Source organism: Salvelinus sp. IW2-2015, unplaced genomic scaffold (genome assembly GCF_002910315.2).
Source record: "Salvelinus sp. IW2-2015 unplaced genomic scaffold, ASM291031v2 Un_scaffold563, whole genome shotgun sequence".
Classification (NCBI taxonomy): Eukaryota; Metazoa; Chordata; class Actinopteri; order Salmoniformes; family Salmonidae; genus Salvelinus; species Salvelinus sp. IW2-2015.
This window is the reverse complement of record NW_019942575.1, coordinates 402604-420300: the sequence shown is the minus strand read 5'-3', so window position 1 is coordinate 420300 and position 17697 is coordinate 402604. Positions and strand designations below refer to the sequence as shown.

The following is a 17697-nucleotide window of genomic DNA, read 5'->3' as shown; positions in this document are numbered from 1 at the left end:
CGTTCAAAAGTTTGGGGTCACTTAGAAATGTCCTTGTTTTCCATGAAAACATACATGAAATGAGCTGCAAAATGAATAGGAAATATAGTCAAGACATTGACAAGGTTATAAATCATTTTTAATTGAAATAATTGTGTACTTCAAACTTTGCTTTCGTCAAAGAATCCTCCATTTGCAGCAATTACAGCCTTGCAGACCTTTGGCATACTAGTTGTCAATTTATTGAGGTAATCTGAAGACATGTCACCCCATGCTTCCTGAAGCACCTCCCACAAGTTGTATTGCTTGATGGGCACTTCTTACATACCATACGGTCAAGCTGCTCCCACAACAGCGCAATAGGGTTGAGATCCGGTGACTGTGCTGGCCACTCCATTATAGACAGAATACCAGCTGACTGCTTCTTCCCTAAATAGTTCTTGCATACTTTGGAGCTGTGCTTTGGGTCATTGTCCTGTTGTTGGAGGAAATTGGCTCCAATTAAGCACCGTCCACAGGGTATGGCATGGCATTGCAAAATGGAATGATAGCCTTCCTTCTATAAGATCCCTTTTACCCTGTACAAATCTCCTACTTTCCCGCCACCAAAACATCCCCAGACCATTACATTGCCTCCACCATGCTTGACAGATGGCGTCAAGCACTCCTCCAGCATCTATTCATTTTTTCTGCGTCTCAACAATGTTCTTCTTTGTGATCCGAACACCTCAAACTTCAATTCGTCTGTCAAACTTCAATTCGTCTGTCCATAACACTTTCTTCCAATCTTCCTCTGTCCAGTGTCTCGGTTCTTTTGCCCATCTTTTCTTTTTATTGGCCAGTCTGAGATATGGCTTTTTCTTTGCAACTCTGCCTAGAAGGCCAGCATCCCAGAGTCGCTTCTTCACCGTTGACGTTGAGACTGGTRTTTTGCGAGTACTATTTAATGAACCTGCCAGTTGAGGACTTGTCATGCGTCTGTTTCTCAAACTAAACACTAATGTACTTGTCCTCTTGCTCAGTTGTGCACCGGGGCCTACCACTCCTCTTTCTATTCTGGTTAGAGCCAGTTTGCGCTGTTCTGTGAAGGGAGTAGTAYACAGCTTTGGTCGAGATCTTCAGTTTCTTGGCAATTTCTCACATGGAATAGCCTTAATTTCTCAGAACAAGAATAGACTGACGAGTTTCAGAAGAAAGGTCTTTGTTTCTAGCCATTTTGAGCCTGTAATCGAACCCACAAATGCTGATGCTCCAGGGGTCTGTTTTATGATCACTTTTAATACAGGTGGCATGACAAGCTCCAGCATGGAGGGAAGTTTTTCTTTTGAGTCTGGTATGACAGCAAAAATTTGCTCTAAAATAAGAAATGCCACATAGTGACCGGGCACAGAGTAGACCTGGTGTTTTCACAGTGGAGGGAGAAGGGGCTCACAACAATTATACATTGATGGTCAGTTAGCTTCATTTCAACAATTACAGTGTAATAAGTTTAACATGCCAAAAAAAAAAATTCAGATACCTCCAAATCAGGAATTTCTTAAGGACACATATCCCACAGTATGGCATTAAGACAAATAATCCTAAATTAGATAGCCTGATCCTTGTCAAACCCCATTCAAAAGGGTCGGTCTCTAGACTGTATGATGTGCTACAGGCCCACATAGAGGTATCTACAGACACTGTTAAAAGGACTTGGGAGCAGGAACTTAGTTCAGAAATCTCAGATGAGGACTGGGTAGAAGCTCTCATGATTATAAACCACAGTTCAGTGAATGCCAGACACAACCTTGTACAGTTTAAGGTGATACACAGGTTACATTACTCAAAACTGAAACTGCATAAAATATTCCTGGACACCTCACCACTGTGTGAGAGGTGCAAGCAGGATGAGGGGGCGTTGACCCACTTATTTTGGACATGTCCTAAGTTACATGCTTACTGGGCTCTCATTTTTGATTACTTATCTAAAGCCTTTGATAGAGTTATAGCCCCAGACCCATTGATCGCTCAGTTGATGAGAATAACCAGGAAGGGAAGGCTGTCTCTCTTTGTACTCTATTAGCCAAAAGGCTCACATTGCAATTTTGGAAATTGGAGACTATACCTACCTTTGAAATGTGGTTACGGGATTTAGGGATTGTAATGCATATGGAAAAGATTCGATGCAATACCTCCAATAGAAGTCCAATGTTTTACAAAATATGGCAGCCGATACTGGATAAATGGTCTAGTCCTGCTTCATAACTGGGTTGATAATCTGCTGCTACTCTGTGCTGCACTCGACTCAATATTTATTTTTGATTGGAGTGCAGCACCTAATAGTTTTATTTTTTATGTGTGAGTTAAGTTTTGTTTTGTCTTCTAAAATGTGCCATCCCTTTCAACAATACAATGAATGTCAATGTCTTTTTTATTGGAAAATAAAAAAAGAATTTAAAAAGTATAATGCTTAACAGTTAAGCTGTTTCTACTCTTTTTGGCCATTTTCTGGTGGAAAACTGAGCGTGTCGAGCATAACACGTMAACCCTGATACCCATAGAGGCTAGAATTATTTTAACAATTAAAAATGTTTGAAGCTTGCATTAAATTGCCACTCTCTGTTGCACACAACACGCTTCCATTCCCCATCACAAGGGGATTTCTGGCTGATTTAAGATGAAATCATCAACCCTGTTACAGTCAACCATGTTACTTTATTTGGCACATAATAGGCACTGACTATAGTCATTTAGTTAACCTCTTGAGATGGGAAAACGTGTAAATTAAGTTGAACATGTGCTCTTTATGACAATGTTACAATTATGTGAAATCATTTTTTTGGGGACCAAGTTGCACTCCTCAAAATGCACCGAATTGGTTGAACAACCATCCTGATAAAAAAAATATATTTTACTATTCCATTGTAATTGTCGACACCAAGATCAACCAGTTATGGTTAACAGAGGGAGTGTTTTTGGGTGGCGTGGCTAAAACAAGCCGGGATATCTTTGCACCGAATCACCTCAGTGAGCTGCTAACATCTTCTACCCAACAACAACAAACTTAAACCTGGACTGTGTACATTAGGCACCAAACGGAAGAAAATAAACTGAAATAGGGAAGGACTACCTGGACTTATTTAATAAGAAACGTTTTGCTTAGGTGTGAACCTACTGAACACAGCCAAGTGCAGGCAGATTACGTAAGAAATCAACACAAACATTTCACATAAACCTGAGACACAGCTAGTCCATTCACAGCACAGCCCTGCCTACCTGAGCCTRAMAAATACAGAGGAATGTAAACAATTTCAGCATTCGGTCAGCAACTTTAACTTGCTATCAACAGGTCCCAATAATTTGCAACCCTGACAGGATTACCTTGGTTCCCCTTTGCACTGAGCAGATGTAAACCTAACTAAAGTGCGATGCCCAGTACACATCCTTTTTTTGGTGGGAATACAAACCCCCCCCAAAAACTGGTCCAACTTAAGTGATATTATATGTCAGGGTAAGGTTAGGAAATGGGCACCATTTCTACGTAAAAATGGAACTAGGCAAAWTCTACTTCCCATCAAACAATTGAAAGCATGTTTCAGTTCTGCGCCAACTGTCAAAAGGTTTACACAACCTAAGTGACCAGGCATTTGAAAGCTTTTCAAATAGATTTTATCCTAGGTTCAATTAAAAGAAGCCTCTGTTGTCTGCAGGTATTAACGTGACAGTCCGTCGTGGCTTCACTGATAATCAGTAAAACTGTAGTGTGTTCCTGGATTACATAACGAGTCAAACATAACAGCTATGGCATACTTGGCCAAAATGCAAGGCACACCGCAGCACTGACACAACTCATTACTTGAAATTCGGGACGTTTCTGAGGTGTCATCATGAAACTCTTGCATCATAGTGCCAGTAATGCAGGCGAATTAAATCATATTTGCATCTATTTAGCCAACTTCATTGATTTGAATAGCTAGGTTATTTTCTCTGTAGCATAGTAAATGTTAGATATGAGATGGAGTTCAAATTAAATCATATTTTATTTGTCACATACGCCCTTAACCAAGCATTTCACGGTAAGGCTCTTCTATTCCGCTAAATAAAATCTGTTAGATATGTATGAAATGTAGATATTTCAGACGGGGCTTTGCTATACTGTTCATGGACACACTCTTATTGCACACTTCAGACAAGTAACAGGGCAGGCCACACGCCAGGTATCCTTGGCAAGTTCTTCCCTCCTCCATTTGGACTCCTCGCTTCAACCATAAATCCTCACTTTTCAAACAGAAACACGTTTAGCTGACTTCGCAAAATATAACAACAATGAACAGTTTGACGAATTAGAGAATACACAACAGTGATACAATGTAGCAGTAGCAAACTAATCTCCTTGATATGATTGCGCTCCAAGGCACGTCCAAACGGGAGCCAAACAACGGGGTGATATACCCATGCACGTGTGAGGTGGTGGGCTTTGTGTGAAGAAATATACACTACCGTTCAAAAGTTTGGTGTCACTAAGAAATGCCCTTGTTTTTGAAAGAAAAGCACATTTTTTGTCCATTAAAATAACATCAAATTGATCAGAAATAAAGTGTAGACTTTGTTAATGTTGTAAGTGACTATTGTAGCTGTAAAAGGCAGATTTTTTTTATGGAATATCTACATAGGCGTACAGAGGCCCATTATCAGCAACCATCACTCCTGTGTTTCAATGGCACGTTGTGTTAGCTAATCCACGTTGATCATTTTAAAAGGCGAATTGATCATTAGAAACGCCTTTTGCAATTCTGTTAGCACAGCTGAAAACAATTGTCCTGATTAAAGAAGCAATAAAACTGGCCTACTTTAGACTAGTTGAGTATCTGGAGCATCAGCATGTGGGTTCGATTACAGGCTCAAAATGGCCAAAAACAGATTTTTTTACAAACTCGACACTCTATTCTTGTTCTGAAAAATGAAGGCTATTCCATGTGAGAAATTGACAGGAAACTGAAGATCTCATGCAACGCTGTGTACTACTCCCTTCACAGAACAGCGCAAACTGGCCCTAACCAGAAAAGAAAGAGTGGGAGGCCCCGGTGCACAACTGAGCAAGAGGACAAGTACATTAGTGTCTAGTTTGAGAAACAAACAAGTACTCAACTGGCAGGTTCATTAAATAGTACCCGCAAAACACCAGTCTCAACGTCAACAGTGAAGAGGCGACTCCGGGATGCTGGCCTTCTAGGCAGAGTTGCAAAGAAAAAGCCATACCTCAGACTGACCAATAAAAAATAAAAGATTAAGATGGGCAAAAGAACACAGACACTGGACAGAGGAACTCTGCCTAGAAGGCAAGCATCCCGGAGTCACCTCTTCACTGTTGAAGTTGAGACTGGTGTTTTGCACAGGAGTGATGGTTGCTGATAATGGGCCTCTGTAGATATTCCATTAAAAGTCAGCTGTTTCCAGCAACATTTGTCATTTACAACATTAGCAATGTCTACACTGTATTTCTGATTAATTTGATGTTATTTTAATGGACAAAAATGTGCTTTTCTTTTAAAAACAAGGACATTTCTAAGTGACCCCAAACTTTTGAACTGTAGTGTAAATGGCTGGCTGTCTTTATGTAAATCTGCAACTAAGGTTTATACCATCTCAATAAATTGGGTACTGCATTTACCTGAGTTGGGACTACTGGGTCAGCATCCTCAGCTTGCCAAACCTCGACCACGCTGGACATTTGACTCAGGGCTTGGTGGGAGGGAAGAGAGGGGAAAATAGGTAAACAATAAAAAACTTGAAGAAACAAGAACAAGAAACTCGCTGTCAAACACATCAGATAGCGGTTAAAGAAATACTGTCTAGATAAAATGCTCTACCCAGTGTATAACCATGGAGCGTGGACAGCGCAAACGGTTGTTTGTCAACGTTTAGCATAAACTTGTGCAAATGCTTGACTGACAAAGGCGTGTATTCAACTGTCCGTGATCCCACTCCCCGAGTGTGTCTCAGGGAGAGTTGGGATATGCAAGAAATCACATTTTCAATTCACACATGCGTATTAATACACACGTGTACATGTGTTAAATAGACCAATAAGCACCCGCCAAATGATTATTGTTGTTATTAACTGGCTAGCTTGGTTTTAGGTTAGCTTGTAAACACATAGCTTTAACGTTTATAAAAGCCGAGCTATACATGTATAACATAATCAAAAAAAATGAAACATTTAAAACAGTCAAAACAATGGCATTTGGCTAGCTAACTATAATTAAACGAAGTTCCCTTGTAGCTAAGTTAGCTAGCTACTGTAAACGCGACACTTCACTGAAATAACGTTATAGCTTGCATGAACCAGCACAGGAAACTGGCCACTGATTTTTTTTTAAAGAAATACTAAATAAAATAGTCTTAGCCCTTATAAGTAAATAACGTTAGCTACATGTCTGTATACATCAACATATTTGACACTATCGTTTTTAATCTACAATACGATGGTTGCAGTAGCATTCCCGTTTTCGCATAGCGACTTGTCTTCACTGTCAACTCAGTAACGTTACTGGCAGTTCTCGCCGACATTTTCGCAATGGGTGTTTAATTATTGAAGAGAAATGTACTTCTCCAGACCTTGTAATTGAGCCCCTCCATGCTGTACGCAGGGCAAAAGTAGCTGTAGAATTCCGAGTATAATATTAATCCACGTTGTTCTGTGACAGCGGCTGCCTTGTTGGAACTCCCGTACCCCCGCCATGCTGCCCTGTTCATCTAGCAGCCTGCCTTGTGCTACGCTTGGCTTTCTCTTTCTCTGGCTCCCCCGTCTCGCAAACCCTCCCACTCTGTTCTGTTCCTCAACCCTCGCCCTCTTTCTCGCTGTGTGTGTGGAAAGTATGCGCCGACTACAGCCAAGCGGTTGCATTCATCTGCCTGCGTTGGCTGATTTTSGCACAATGAGGCTGACCAGAACATGACGAACTAAACGCACCAAATTATTAAACTCATGGGAATATCGCGTGGCCAGTCCAATGCGCAAGTACATCTGGCAGAGAACAAAGTTTATGCGAAACATTCTATTTCGTTTTTTYCCCCGCTGGCAAACAACTGTCATGCGGTCAACAAAAGCAAATCTAGGTTCTGATGATGTGCTTGTGGACCCATTGTTTATAAATTGCCTATACTACCCCACTACTACTGAGGTTGAAAAACATTGTGCCGATCAAAAGATCATGAACAAAGTCAATAACATCATCACTCCAAAGGTTAAGAGAGATTCCATCATGTGGTTCCCATATAGAATAATCAAACTGCCATATTCATAGTGCTAGAACATCTGAATTTCCTGCAAACTCAAATTATGCCATAAAGCACATTTCTTGCACTTTATTTAATACTAGCTTTATAACAAGAGTTATAAAGGTCATTGGTATTCAAGTTCAACATTGAAACAGGTCATGTGCCAGTGTTAGGTTAGCAACAATGGTTGGTAGACAATTAGTGGCGTACATAAAAGTCAATAGCCTATATCTAAATTAAGTACACTTTGACACAACTGCTCAAGGGTGAACAGTTTTTTTTGGTGCAGACTTCAAAGTTGGAACATTCAGGTCAACCTCATGAATCAGAATGGACAGGCTAAGCAGGGTCAGACACAAATATCACACACACTCCGTGGTGGGTGTCATTGTTCAAACGTTTAGGCCAAGCATGTTTAGACTAGGTATGTTATGCTTGAAACAATATCTGCACACTGTAGTGGGCAGAGGGTTCAGGTAAAGTATACTGGAGAAGAAAAAAAATTCAACATGCAACAATTTTACTGAGCTAGTTCATTTAAGGAAACAGTCAATTGAAACTGTCATTAGGCCCTAATCTATGAATTTCACATGACTGGGCAGGTGTGCAGCAATGAGGGGGGCTTAGGAGGGCATAGGCCCACCCAAACAGAATTAGTTTTTCCCCACAAAAGGGCTTTATTACATACAGAAATACTCCTGTTTCATCAATTGTCCGGTTGGCTGGTCTCAGACGATCCCGCAGGTGGAGGTCCTGGGCTGGCGTGGTTACACATGGTCTGCGGTTGTGAGGTCGGTTGGACGTACTGCCAAATTATCTAAAGCGACATTGGAGGCAGCTTATGGTAGAGAAATGAACATTAAATTCACTGGCAACATCTCTGGTGGACATTCTCGCAGTCAGCATGCCAATTGCACGCTCCCTCAAAACATGAGACATCTGTGGCATTGTGTTGTGTGACAAAACGACACATTTTAGTGGCCTTTTATTGTCCCCAGCACAAGGTGTACTTTTGCAATGATCATGCTGTTTAATCAGCTTCTTGATATGCCACACCTGTCAGGTGGATGGATTATCTTGGCAAAGGAGAAATGTAAACAAATYTATGCACAAAATTGTAGGGAAATAAGCATTTTATGTGTATGGAAAATTTCTGGGATCTTTTATTTTAGCTCATGTAAGTAACACTTTACATGTTGCGTTTATATTTTTGTTCATTATAGTATTACTATATTTGTAGCAGCAGGTCCTACTCGGTGGCAGGAGCCTGGCTGGTAATCGAAAGGTTGCTGGATCAAATATCAGAGCCGCCAAGGTAATAATCTACCGTTCTGCCCGAGCACGGCAGTTAACCTCCCACAACAACTGCTCCCCAGGCCCTGATTACATGGATGTCAATAAAGCCACCCCCTACACGCCTCTGATTCAGAGGCATTTGGTTAAATGCGGAAGACAGTTTTCAGAAGAATGCATTCAGTTTTACAACTGACTAGACAGCCCCATTTCCCTATGTACAATAATGCTGAATCTGCTCTAATGGGAGCATGGACTTATGAATACATTGAACATTTTGAACAACATGCATAAGGATACAGCAGTAAATAATTGCAGTGTCAATCCATGTACAGTTTGAGCAACATGAAGAGATGGGTAGGATCTGTGTGGATACTTTCATTTTGAACAAATGGGTTGACATTTCACCCCTAGTAGTATAATGGCACCTGGAGTCAACTCCATGAGCACAGCAATTCTACCCATTGCTTGTGCAGTTTTACAAAAACAGTCAAAACATAAAGTCAGCAAAAGCACAAAAATTATTCTGAACCGATCACGACTACAATACCCCTTCTGCTCTTACCACGTTGGAATAAATCCCGGCGTACAGCAGAAAAATGCTGCCCTTTATGTTTGAGAGGTTTTCGCCACGTTCCAGGTCTGACAGAAAATGAAAGGTGATGCATTCACCCTGTTGCTTGGATATTCAAGGCATATGAAATCAATTAAGGTACATGTAGGCCTGTGGAAAAACAACAGTTAAGTAAGAAAACATAACATAAAGACTTTTAAATGTTAACGGGTCATTCACCTCTCCATTCAAACAAATCATCCATCATGTTTYCAACAACAAAACCTGAACTGCTCAGTCTCGAGGCTACAGAGCCACAAGACTATAAAGCACATTTACAGGGAGTTATAATGTATGGCTCTTCTAAATTCTAAACATATCCCCACTGTAAAGCCTCCTCAACGATATTTCAGTGGCGCTTCCGTGTGTGTTTCGGTGCTCCTTGCATTGCTCTCCACGCCACTGCGTTGTCAATCACCAAGCACGTTTTGTCCACAACGACCCTCTCCGTCTTAATTTAAACAGGAGATAAGGAAAATTCAGTCAGTCCTAGTGCCACAGTGGCAGATGCTTCTTTTGTCAAAGTAAATTACGAAAAGAGAGAKGGGGAGAGCAAAAACAACATGAGTGGCTGTTTTCATTTCCATCTGTTTAAATCMGTTAAGATCAGATTTTTAACATCGCATGGGAGTTTGATGTGCCGCTTCTTTTTCTGTGTGTAGAGTGCTGAACACAACTAATTTCCGTGAACGACTCTGGGCTCTTGATTTTCATGCGAACAGGTGTCCCAAATGTAGGGCCCCCCCACCACGGACGAAACAGCCAAAASGTTAGCACAGCGCCTTCTCAAGTTCCACAGAAGCAGCATTTGCACCTGCGAGGGCCATGAGCGAGCGTCAAAATGGCAGCTGCCCCAAGTCAACTACGAAAAGCATAAGGCTGTTTTTTGAGGGGCTTGTCTGAGTGGATTTAAGTAACATGTCTGACTTGTGTTGCAACCTGTGCAGTGGCTGTCACTCAATTAACAAAAACAATTAATAGAAATTACAGATMGTGTAGTCAGTCCATGTAATCAAAGTCTTCAGGTATCCCGAAGGCTTTATCGATGCGTCCATCATCGAAACCAAACTTCCTCTTGGCCCACGACTTGATGGCAAAGACGTTATCTGTAGACAAAAATTCAATGATTAGAAAACTACTTTATTAAACAACTCATGTTTCTTACTGATCTCATTCRTTCAAAACTGACTGAAATGAGTTAATTTGACTCACAAAAGTCAAATTAGAACAATTGGATCACCGCATATTGTTGTGTTCTCACTCCGATGAGTCGCATTATTCATCAAACAGAACAAAAATAACTTACGTCAGAATTGTTTAAAAATGTGATTTCAATGTTGCCAAATAGAGATTTGTTGTGAGTAAAAGTTGATCCTTTATGAGAAGGTTASCAGAGCACTTTCACTCCCTGGGATCAATGGATAGGTCTAATTGCACCTTTAARTGACTTGTCAGGCTTAACAATAAACCCAGGCCGGATAAATTCACTCGCTAACGTCATGCAATGACACTATTTACAGAGTGGGTGGTGGTGTRATCCCTGGGGTGTGTGCGCTCATGCAAGGCTRTGTGTGATAGTGAGAGGGAAAGCCTGTGTGTGTTCACCCAGTGTGAAAGGCCGTAAATTAAAGGCGAGTTATCCACTGCAACATGATAACTGGTATGTAAATACTAACCCCGCTCCTCACTAAACTCCACCTAGTAGCCCCTAACTCCCTGTAGWCCCTCCCCACGACCATAATCACCCTGAGGTCACTGGTCGCCCCAGGTTACTGCCAGGGGTCACGTAGTGCACATGGAGCCTGTGCAGGGTATGCTGGGAGTTGACACAGGCCACAATGGGGAGTGCTTAGGGCTGCAGTTAGTTAGTAGGTACTGTGTTTTCAGCTTTGTCATCACAGAAGTGGATTCCCAGAGAAATACCACTTTGTAATGGATGTGCCTTTTCCTACACGACTCAAAAGAAGGTCAGGGGAAGAAAACGCGTGTGTGTGTGTGTGTGTGTGTGTGTGTGTGTGAAATTGGCCAGTAATGGTGAGTGTGTGTGGGGCCTTTCCCTACACCACGTTGAATCATGCAACCCAGTGTAATGTCCATACGGTCTGGCGGCCTGTTCGTGTGTGTGTGTGTGTGTGTGTGTGTGTCAGGTTTGTCTTTCAGTTGACTTACCTGTCCACCTGGACACTGCCTCTTTAGCTGTGACATTGGACTTTCCTGCAAGACACAACCCTACCATTAACACATAGGTACTGTACTTATGAAACTGTCTGCAATGTTAGACAAAGACCAAAAACAAAAATCAGACATTGAGGGTAGGTATCCCTGACCCAGTGCCTACTCCTGGACTTAATGGCAAATGTATCTGGAAAGGGCTTTGAGCATGCATTTTAGTCCAGGAGTAATCTGGGTCTGAGAACCAGCCTCAGTCTTTCATCAGAAAGAGTTGATGCATTTAGTAGAACATTTGTACATATCACTTGACTACAGGAAACAAAAAAGGTAAAGTTTATACACTACTACACAACCACTACAGTGCCAGTTTTACGTCGAGTCCTTTGCCTCGACAGTACATTATGCTGTGGAGTGCGTTTCTTTTTCAATGCTCTGACCAGAGAAATCCCTTCCACAGTCCGACACCCCAGCCCTGACGCCGCTTTGTAAGCCAAACCATCACTTTGAGCGCACACCAACCACTTTCAATTCCAAAGTGAGAGTTACCCTATGTGCGCCATCCATTACAGCCCTTTGTGAATAGCCGTGGCGGAGATGGCAGGTCAATCTGCTATGTCAGTGTAACATGCTACCTAGCGCCGAGGAGAGTGCAGCGCTGAGTCTCCAATTTCTTGGCAGAGGGGCACGGGAGTGCCAGCCAAGGGAGGAGCTGGGCCACGCAAGCTTGGCCAAAGCCGCATTCGTCGTTGGAAGCCAAGTAAGACCTCCGTCTCCAGGGAAAAGATGCCCTCGAAGGAACGGTTGCTGGATCAGATTTTCGACACCGGTGATGATATGCTGAGTGGTTATTAGATGAAAGGAAATCTTGCTTCGGATCAGCAAGTAGAGGCAGGGGGTTAACTTGATTTGTAGCTATTGCTGTAGCAACAAATGCAACAGAGTCATCTGAAATAAATATCATTTAATGTCATTTGTGGCCTTTTTTGTTTTGTCACAGGCCTATGTCCCCAAAGAAGAACTCAATACAGCTCAATCAGGAAAAGGATAGAGCTATACCGTTACGCTCTCTTAAACTACAACTAATTAACCAAACCCATTGAGACCAAAGAATACATAACAGTAACTGTGTCCAAGTCAACGTACTTACACAGGTTTAATCACAAAGGCTGTGTGGGAAATGGTMAAATGAGTAACAATAAGTAATTCTCATGTAAGAGAGAGAGGATACAAAAAAAAAAAATGGTTTTGGGGAACAAACTTGACATTTCAGAGGACGCACTTTGAATTGCAAATTCCATTTCCCCTCTTGCTTGCTCAACTGGATTTCACTGGCAACTCAAATTTTCATGAAAGTTATGTGCAAAGAAATAAAAGCATAAAATGATCAAGTGTATAAGTAAGCATAAGTCAAGGTTTATGTCCACACAGATTTGATGCTGGTCTAGGATTTTCTTTTTTACATTTTACTTAAGCAATCCGATTGAAGCTGAAAGACAAGGGCCAACTTGAACTGAACTCTATTCTTTACAAAGCAACACGCTATCATAGCTCTTAGACACCAAACAAAGCACTCATGTCAGTCTTAACACTAAACCCTGACTTTATAACCAAGATTAAACATCCATTGCGGACTTACAGTATATCCATAGCGCCTGTGTGTAAATGTTGTCCCTGGCAATAACGACAAGAGTTGCTGTGCTTTAGAAGGGAGTTGTTTACCGATCCTTGATGTCTCTGATGCTGCTAAAAGGACGGCAAGACAAGCAGCAGTGTAAGATCAATTAAAAACTRCTGAAGCTAGTTGAGCTTTAAGAACTGAAATTCAGGTTAAAAATGGACATGAGAGTGTTGACTGACACAGGCTTTTAAAGTAAATCTGCTCGGAGTTTCACCTACACTGAACAAAAAGATMAAACGCAACAATCTCAAAGATAGACTTACAGTTTATATCAGACAATTGAAATAAATAAATTAGRCTCTAACCTATGGATTTCACATGCYTGGGAATACAGATATGCATCTGTTGTTCACAGATACCTTAAAAAAAACTGACTGAAATATAGGGGTGTGGATCAGAAAACCAGTCAGTATCTGGTGTGACCACCATTTTCCTCATGCAACAAGACATCTCCTTCGCATAGAGTTGAGCAGGCTGTTGATTGTGGTCTGTGGAATGTTGTGCCACTGCCCTTCAATGGCTGTGCGAAGTTGCTGGATATTGGCGGGAACTGCGATCCAGAGCATCCCAAACATGCTCATATGGGTGACATGTCTGGTGAGTATGCAGGCCATGGAAATACTGGGACATTTTCAGCTTCCAGGAACTGTGTACAGATCTTTGCAACATGGGGCATTATCATGCTGAAACATGAGGTGATGGCGGCAGATGAATGGCACAACAATGGGCCTCAGGATCTCGGTCTSCCATCTGCCCRGTAAAGTTAAAACGCTGAAGAGTACACTTCTTCAGCGTGCCAGTGAGCATTTGCCCACTGAWGTCTGTTACGACGCCAAATTGCAGTCAGGTCAAGACCCTGGTGAGGACGACAAGCACGCAGGTGAGCTTCCCAAGACRATTTGACACTTTATGCAGAAATTCTTCAGTTGTGCAAACCCACAGTTTCATCAACTGTCTGGGTGGCTGGTCTCAGACAATCCCCCAGGTGAAGAAGCCGCATGTGAAGGTCCTGGAATGGCGTRGTTACACGTGGTCTGCGGCTGTGAGGCTGGTTGGACGTACTGCCAAATTCTCTAAAATGACGTTGGAGGAGGCTTAAGGTAGAGAAATTAACAAAATGATCTGGCAACAGCTCTGGTGGTCATTCCTGCAGTCAGCATGCCAATTGCACGCTCCCTCAACTTGAGGTATCTGTGGCATTGTGTTGTGTGACAAAACTGCACATTTTAGAGTGGCCTTTTATTGTCCCCAGCACAAGGTGCACCTGTGTAGTGATCATGCTGTTTAATCAGCTTCTTGATATACCACACCTGTCAGGTGGATGGAATATCTTGGCATAGGAGAAATGCTCACTAACAGGGATGTAAACAAATTTGTGCACAAAATTTGAGAGAAATCAGCTTTTTGTGCTTGTCTGGGATTTTTTATTTCAGCTCATGAAACATGGGACCAACACTTTACATGTTGYGTTTACCTTTTTGTTCATTATAATAAAAGAAAACTCATACAGTGCTTTTCTGAGTCATGTTGTCTTTGACAGCAAAGGTAACGGTTTATTTTTGGGTCAATTGAAGAACCACATGCTGGATAGAAGTTTTGGACTCCCGTGTGGCGCAGCGGTCTAAGGCACTGCATCTCAGTGCTAGAGGCGTCACTACAGACCCTGGTTCGATCCCGGGCTGTATCACAACCGGCCGTGATCGTGATCGGGAATCCCAAAGGGCGGCGCACAATTGGCCCAGCGTTGTCCGGATTAGGGGAGGGTTTGGACTGGGTAGGCCGTCATTGTAMAATAAGAATTTGTTCTTAACTGACTTGCCTAGTTAAATAAAAGGACAAAATAAACATTTTAATAAAATAAGTTAGTCTCACTCCGGCAGTTACAYTGTGTGTACAGAACTAGTTTATTTTTTGCCATAATTTTCAATGATGTGAATTTGCTAGGCCCACTCCTCAACCAAAAGGGACACGCCTCATGCTTTTTTGACGGAGCAATCTGGCCGCCTGAACTTTAAATAACCGCACTGCAGCCAGTCACATATAGAAGCCTTTCTCTTCATGGTTTGACAGGAAGTCCCTAACAAAGTCCCTAACTAAACAGAACTGTCACAGACATGGCAGAGACATGTATTAGACAGCAGTAAAGACATTCTGTTTGACTCAGAAGGCCATAGGTAGTACATGGAGATGGAAAGGTCTGAGAGTATCTATGACCACAAAGACAGCATTGACAGGGGTGAGGCAGAGGAGAGTAAATATGAATATATACAGAAGCATCTTGTCAATGTCTACAGCAGTGCAGGCACCCTCAGGTGTCATGATCCCAGCAATAAGACAAAGGGCAACACCCCAAGGAGCCGAGCAGAAGATCAGCAGTCCAGACCGTACAGAGTTGCTGCAGTCTGTCTGGGGCTGTTGTCCTGCTGGCAGAGATCATAGGCCTGAGTGTCCACTATAATAAAGTGATTGTCAGCTTTCTGGGCTAGAGAAACTGGGATGGAGACATTTTAGCTCCAGTTTGTACTTCATCTCTACTGAGACTAAATCCTGGGAGGAAAGCAGACCTGATGATCATAAACATGGGCGGATGACACACCTCTGTCTACAGAGTACTGGTCAAGGGGAGAACCTGAGTTCAGGGCAGACTGCAGAGTGATGGACCCATTTTTCTACCCGAGAGGAGAATGCAGTGAACTGCACTTTTGGATCTGTGAGATGGTTGCCAACCCATACACAAAAGTTCCAAGTTGGCTTCTCAAAATATGAGGGCATCCACGCTAGTGGCTAACTCCAAGCAGACTCGCCTGTAGGAACCATGCCAGCAATTTATGGCTCAGCTGCACTTCTTAACTGTAGAGTGCCGTTAATGTTTTGTTTTCCTAATAGTTTTGTATGGATTTCTTATCATGACATGGAGATGTCAGGAGTATTTATTACAACAAAAGACAGTGGTGAGGCAGAGCGTAAATATCTACAGCAACATCTTGTCAATACCTACAGCAGTGCAGGCAGCCTCAGAGGCCTTGACCCCCAGCACAGAGAGACACACCCCAAGGAGCCAACTAGTAGATAAGCATCCCGTTTTGGAGATCTCAGTGAAAAAGAGCTGCTGCAGTATGTCTGGGGTTGTTGTGTATTCTTCTACTGGCTGGGATCACTATACTGGAATGATTCTCGGGGCGAGCGTTTTTAAAACCCACTGCGCTGCTGAGAAAGACCAGTGACGGGCTCTGTGCTAGAGCAAAACTCTCAACGGGGATGGAGATATTTAAGCTCCAGTTTCTACCACCTCTCATGACGGTGAGTGTAGTGTTTATACTAAATCCTGGGAGGAGTGCAAACAGGACCGTCTAAGAAGAGRAACAGACCTGGTGATCATAAAACAGCAGAGAGGAATAGGTATTTATCCATGAAGTCGTCGACAAGGGATTCTGGATTGGTCTAACTGACCGAGATGAAGGGACCTGACAATGGGTGGACGGCACCCCATTGACCACAGTGTACTGGGTGTAAGGGGAGCCTATAACAGCTATCAGGGCAAGAAAAAAAGAACCGTGTGGCGTGATAGACAGAGGAGAGCTAGCATAATACACAATGCAGTGAATTGCTCCTCTGGATCTGTGAGAAAGTAGCATATCAATAACTGAAACTCCAAACCCATCAGTGCTAAGGGGCTAACTGCTAAGTCAAAGCAGGCTCACATGGAGTCAAGATTTCTTATAAAATGTCAATTTAGGTTTGAAGTACCTCCATTTACTTTTCCCACATCCATTGGAGACTCTGTATTGCTGAATTTAAAGTATCAGTTCAATGTTTGAGTTTTCAAAGATAAAATGGCCTAACTACTGGGGTACTTACAGTGCAGAAAGTATTAATACCACTTGACTTACTGCACATTTTGTTGTGTTACAGCCTGAATTACAAATAGATTAAATACATTTTGTGGAAGCCCCTTTGGCGGCGATTACAGCTTTGAGTCGTCTTGGGTATGTTTATCAGCTTTGCACATCTGGATGTGGTGATTTTCTCCCATTCTTCCTTGCAAATTTTCTCAAGCTCTTAAGTTAGATGGGGAGCGGCGGTGAACAGCAATCAAGTCTTTCCACAGATTTTCAATGTGATTCAAGTCTGGGCTTTGCCTGGGCCGCTCAAGGACTTTCACATTCTTGTTATGAAGCCATTGCTTTGGCTGTATGCTTGGGGTCATTGTCCTGTTAGAACGTAAATCTTTGTCCCATTCTAAGGTTGTTTGCTTTTTGAAGCAGGTTCTCATCAAGGATTTGCCTGCATTTGGATCCATTCATTGTTCCCTCTATCCTTACCAGTCTCCCAGTCCCTTCGCTGAAAAGCATCCCCATAGCATGATRCTGCCACCACCATGCTTCACAGTAGGGATAGTGTTAGACGGGTGATGAGCTGTGCCTGGTTTTCTCCAGACAGCGCTTTGCATTCAGGCCAAAGAGTTACATTTTTGTCTCAGACCACAGAATCTTTTGCCTTATGATCGATCTCGGTCTTTCACTTGCCATTCTGCAAACTCCAAGCATGCCGTCGTGCCTTCCGTTTGGCCACKCTCCCAGAAAGCCCAGATTGGTGAAGTGCTGTAGAGACTGGTTCTCCCATCTCAGCCAAGGACCTCTGTAGATCTGTCAGAGTGGTCATTGGGTTCTTCACCTCCATGACCAAGATCCTTCTTACCGAG

The 17697-nt window shown here is 42.5% G+C and overlaps 2 protein-coding genes across 7 annotated transcripts in view; both read right to left on the bottom strand.

Moving 5' to 3' along the window:
* The window catches only part of LOC112068553 (transmembrane protein 131-like), a 138104-nt gene extending 131230 nt beyond the window's left edge, over positions 1-6874 (bottom strand). For 4 of the 6 annotated variants that reach the window (XM_024135713.2, XM_024135715.2, XM_024135714.2 and 1 more), the window contains exons 1-2: positions 6577-6874; positions 5630-5700 (exon numbers count right to left, since the gene is read on the bottom strand). In XM_024135713.2, coding sequence (XP_023991481.1) covers positions 5630-5700; positions 6577-6865 — 360 coding nt within the window. In that variant the 5' untranslated portion in view covers positions 6866-6874. The remainder of the gene's footprint in view (positions 1-5629; positions 5701-6576) is intronic. The other 2 variants (XM_024135716.2, XM_024135717.2) reach the window with 1 other exon arrangement.
* Positions 6875-7330: 456 nt separating this feature from the next.
* LOC112068552 (meiotic nuclear division protein 1 homolog) overlaps positions 7331-17697 on the bottom strand; it is a 35779-nt gene continuing 25412 nt past the window's right edge. The window contains exons 7-8 of the mRNA XM_024135712.2: positions 11315-11359; positions 7331-10251 (exon numbers count right to left, since the gene is read on the bottom strand). Coding sequence (XP_023991480.1) covers positions 10145-10251; positions 11315-11359 — 152 coding nt within the window. The 3' untranslated portion in view covers positions 7331-10144. The remainder of the gene's footprint in view (positions 10252-11314; positions 11360-17697) is intronic.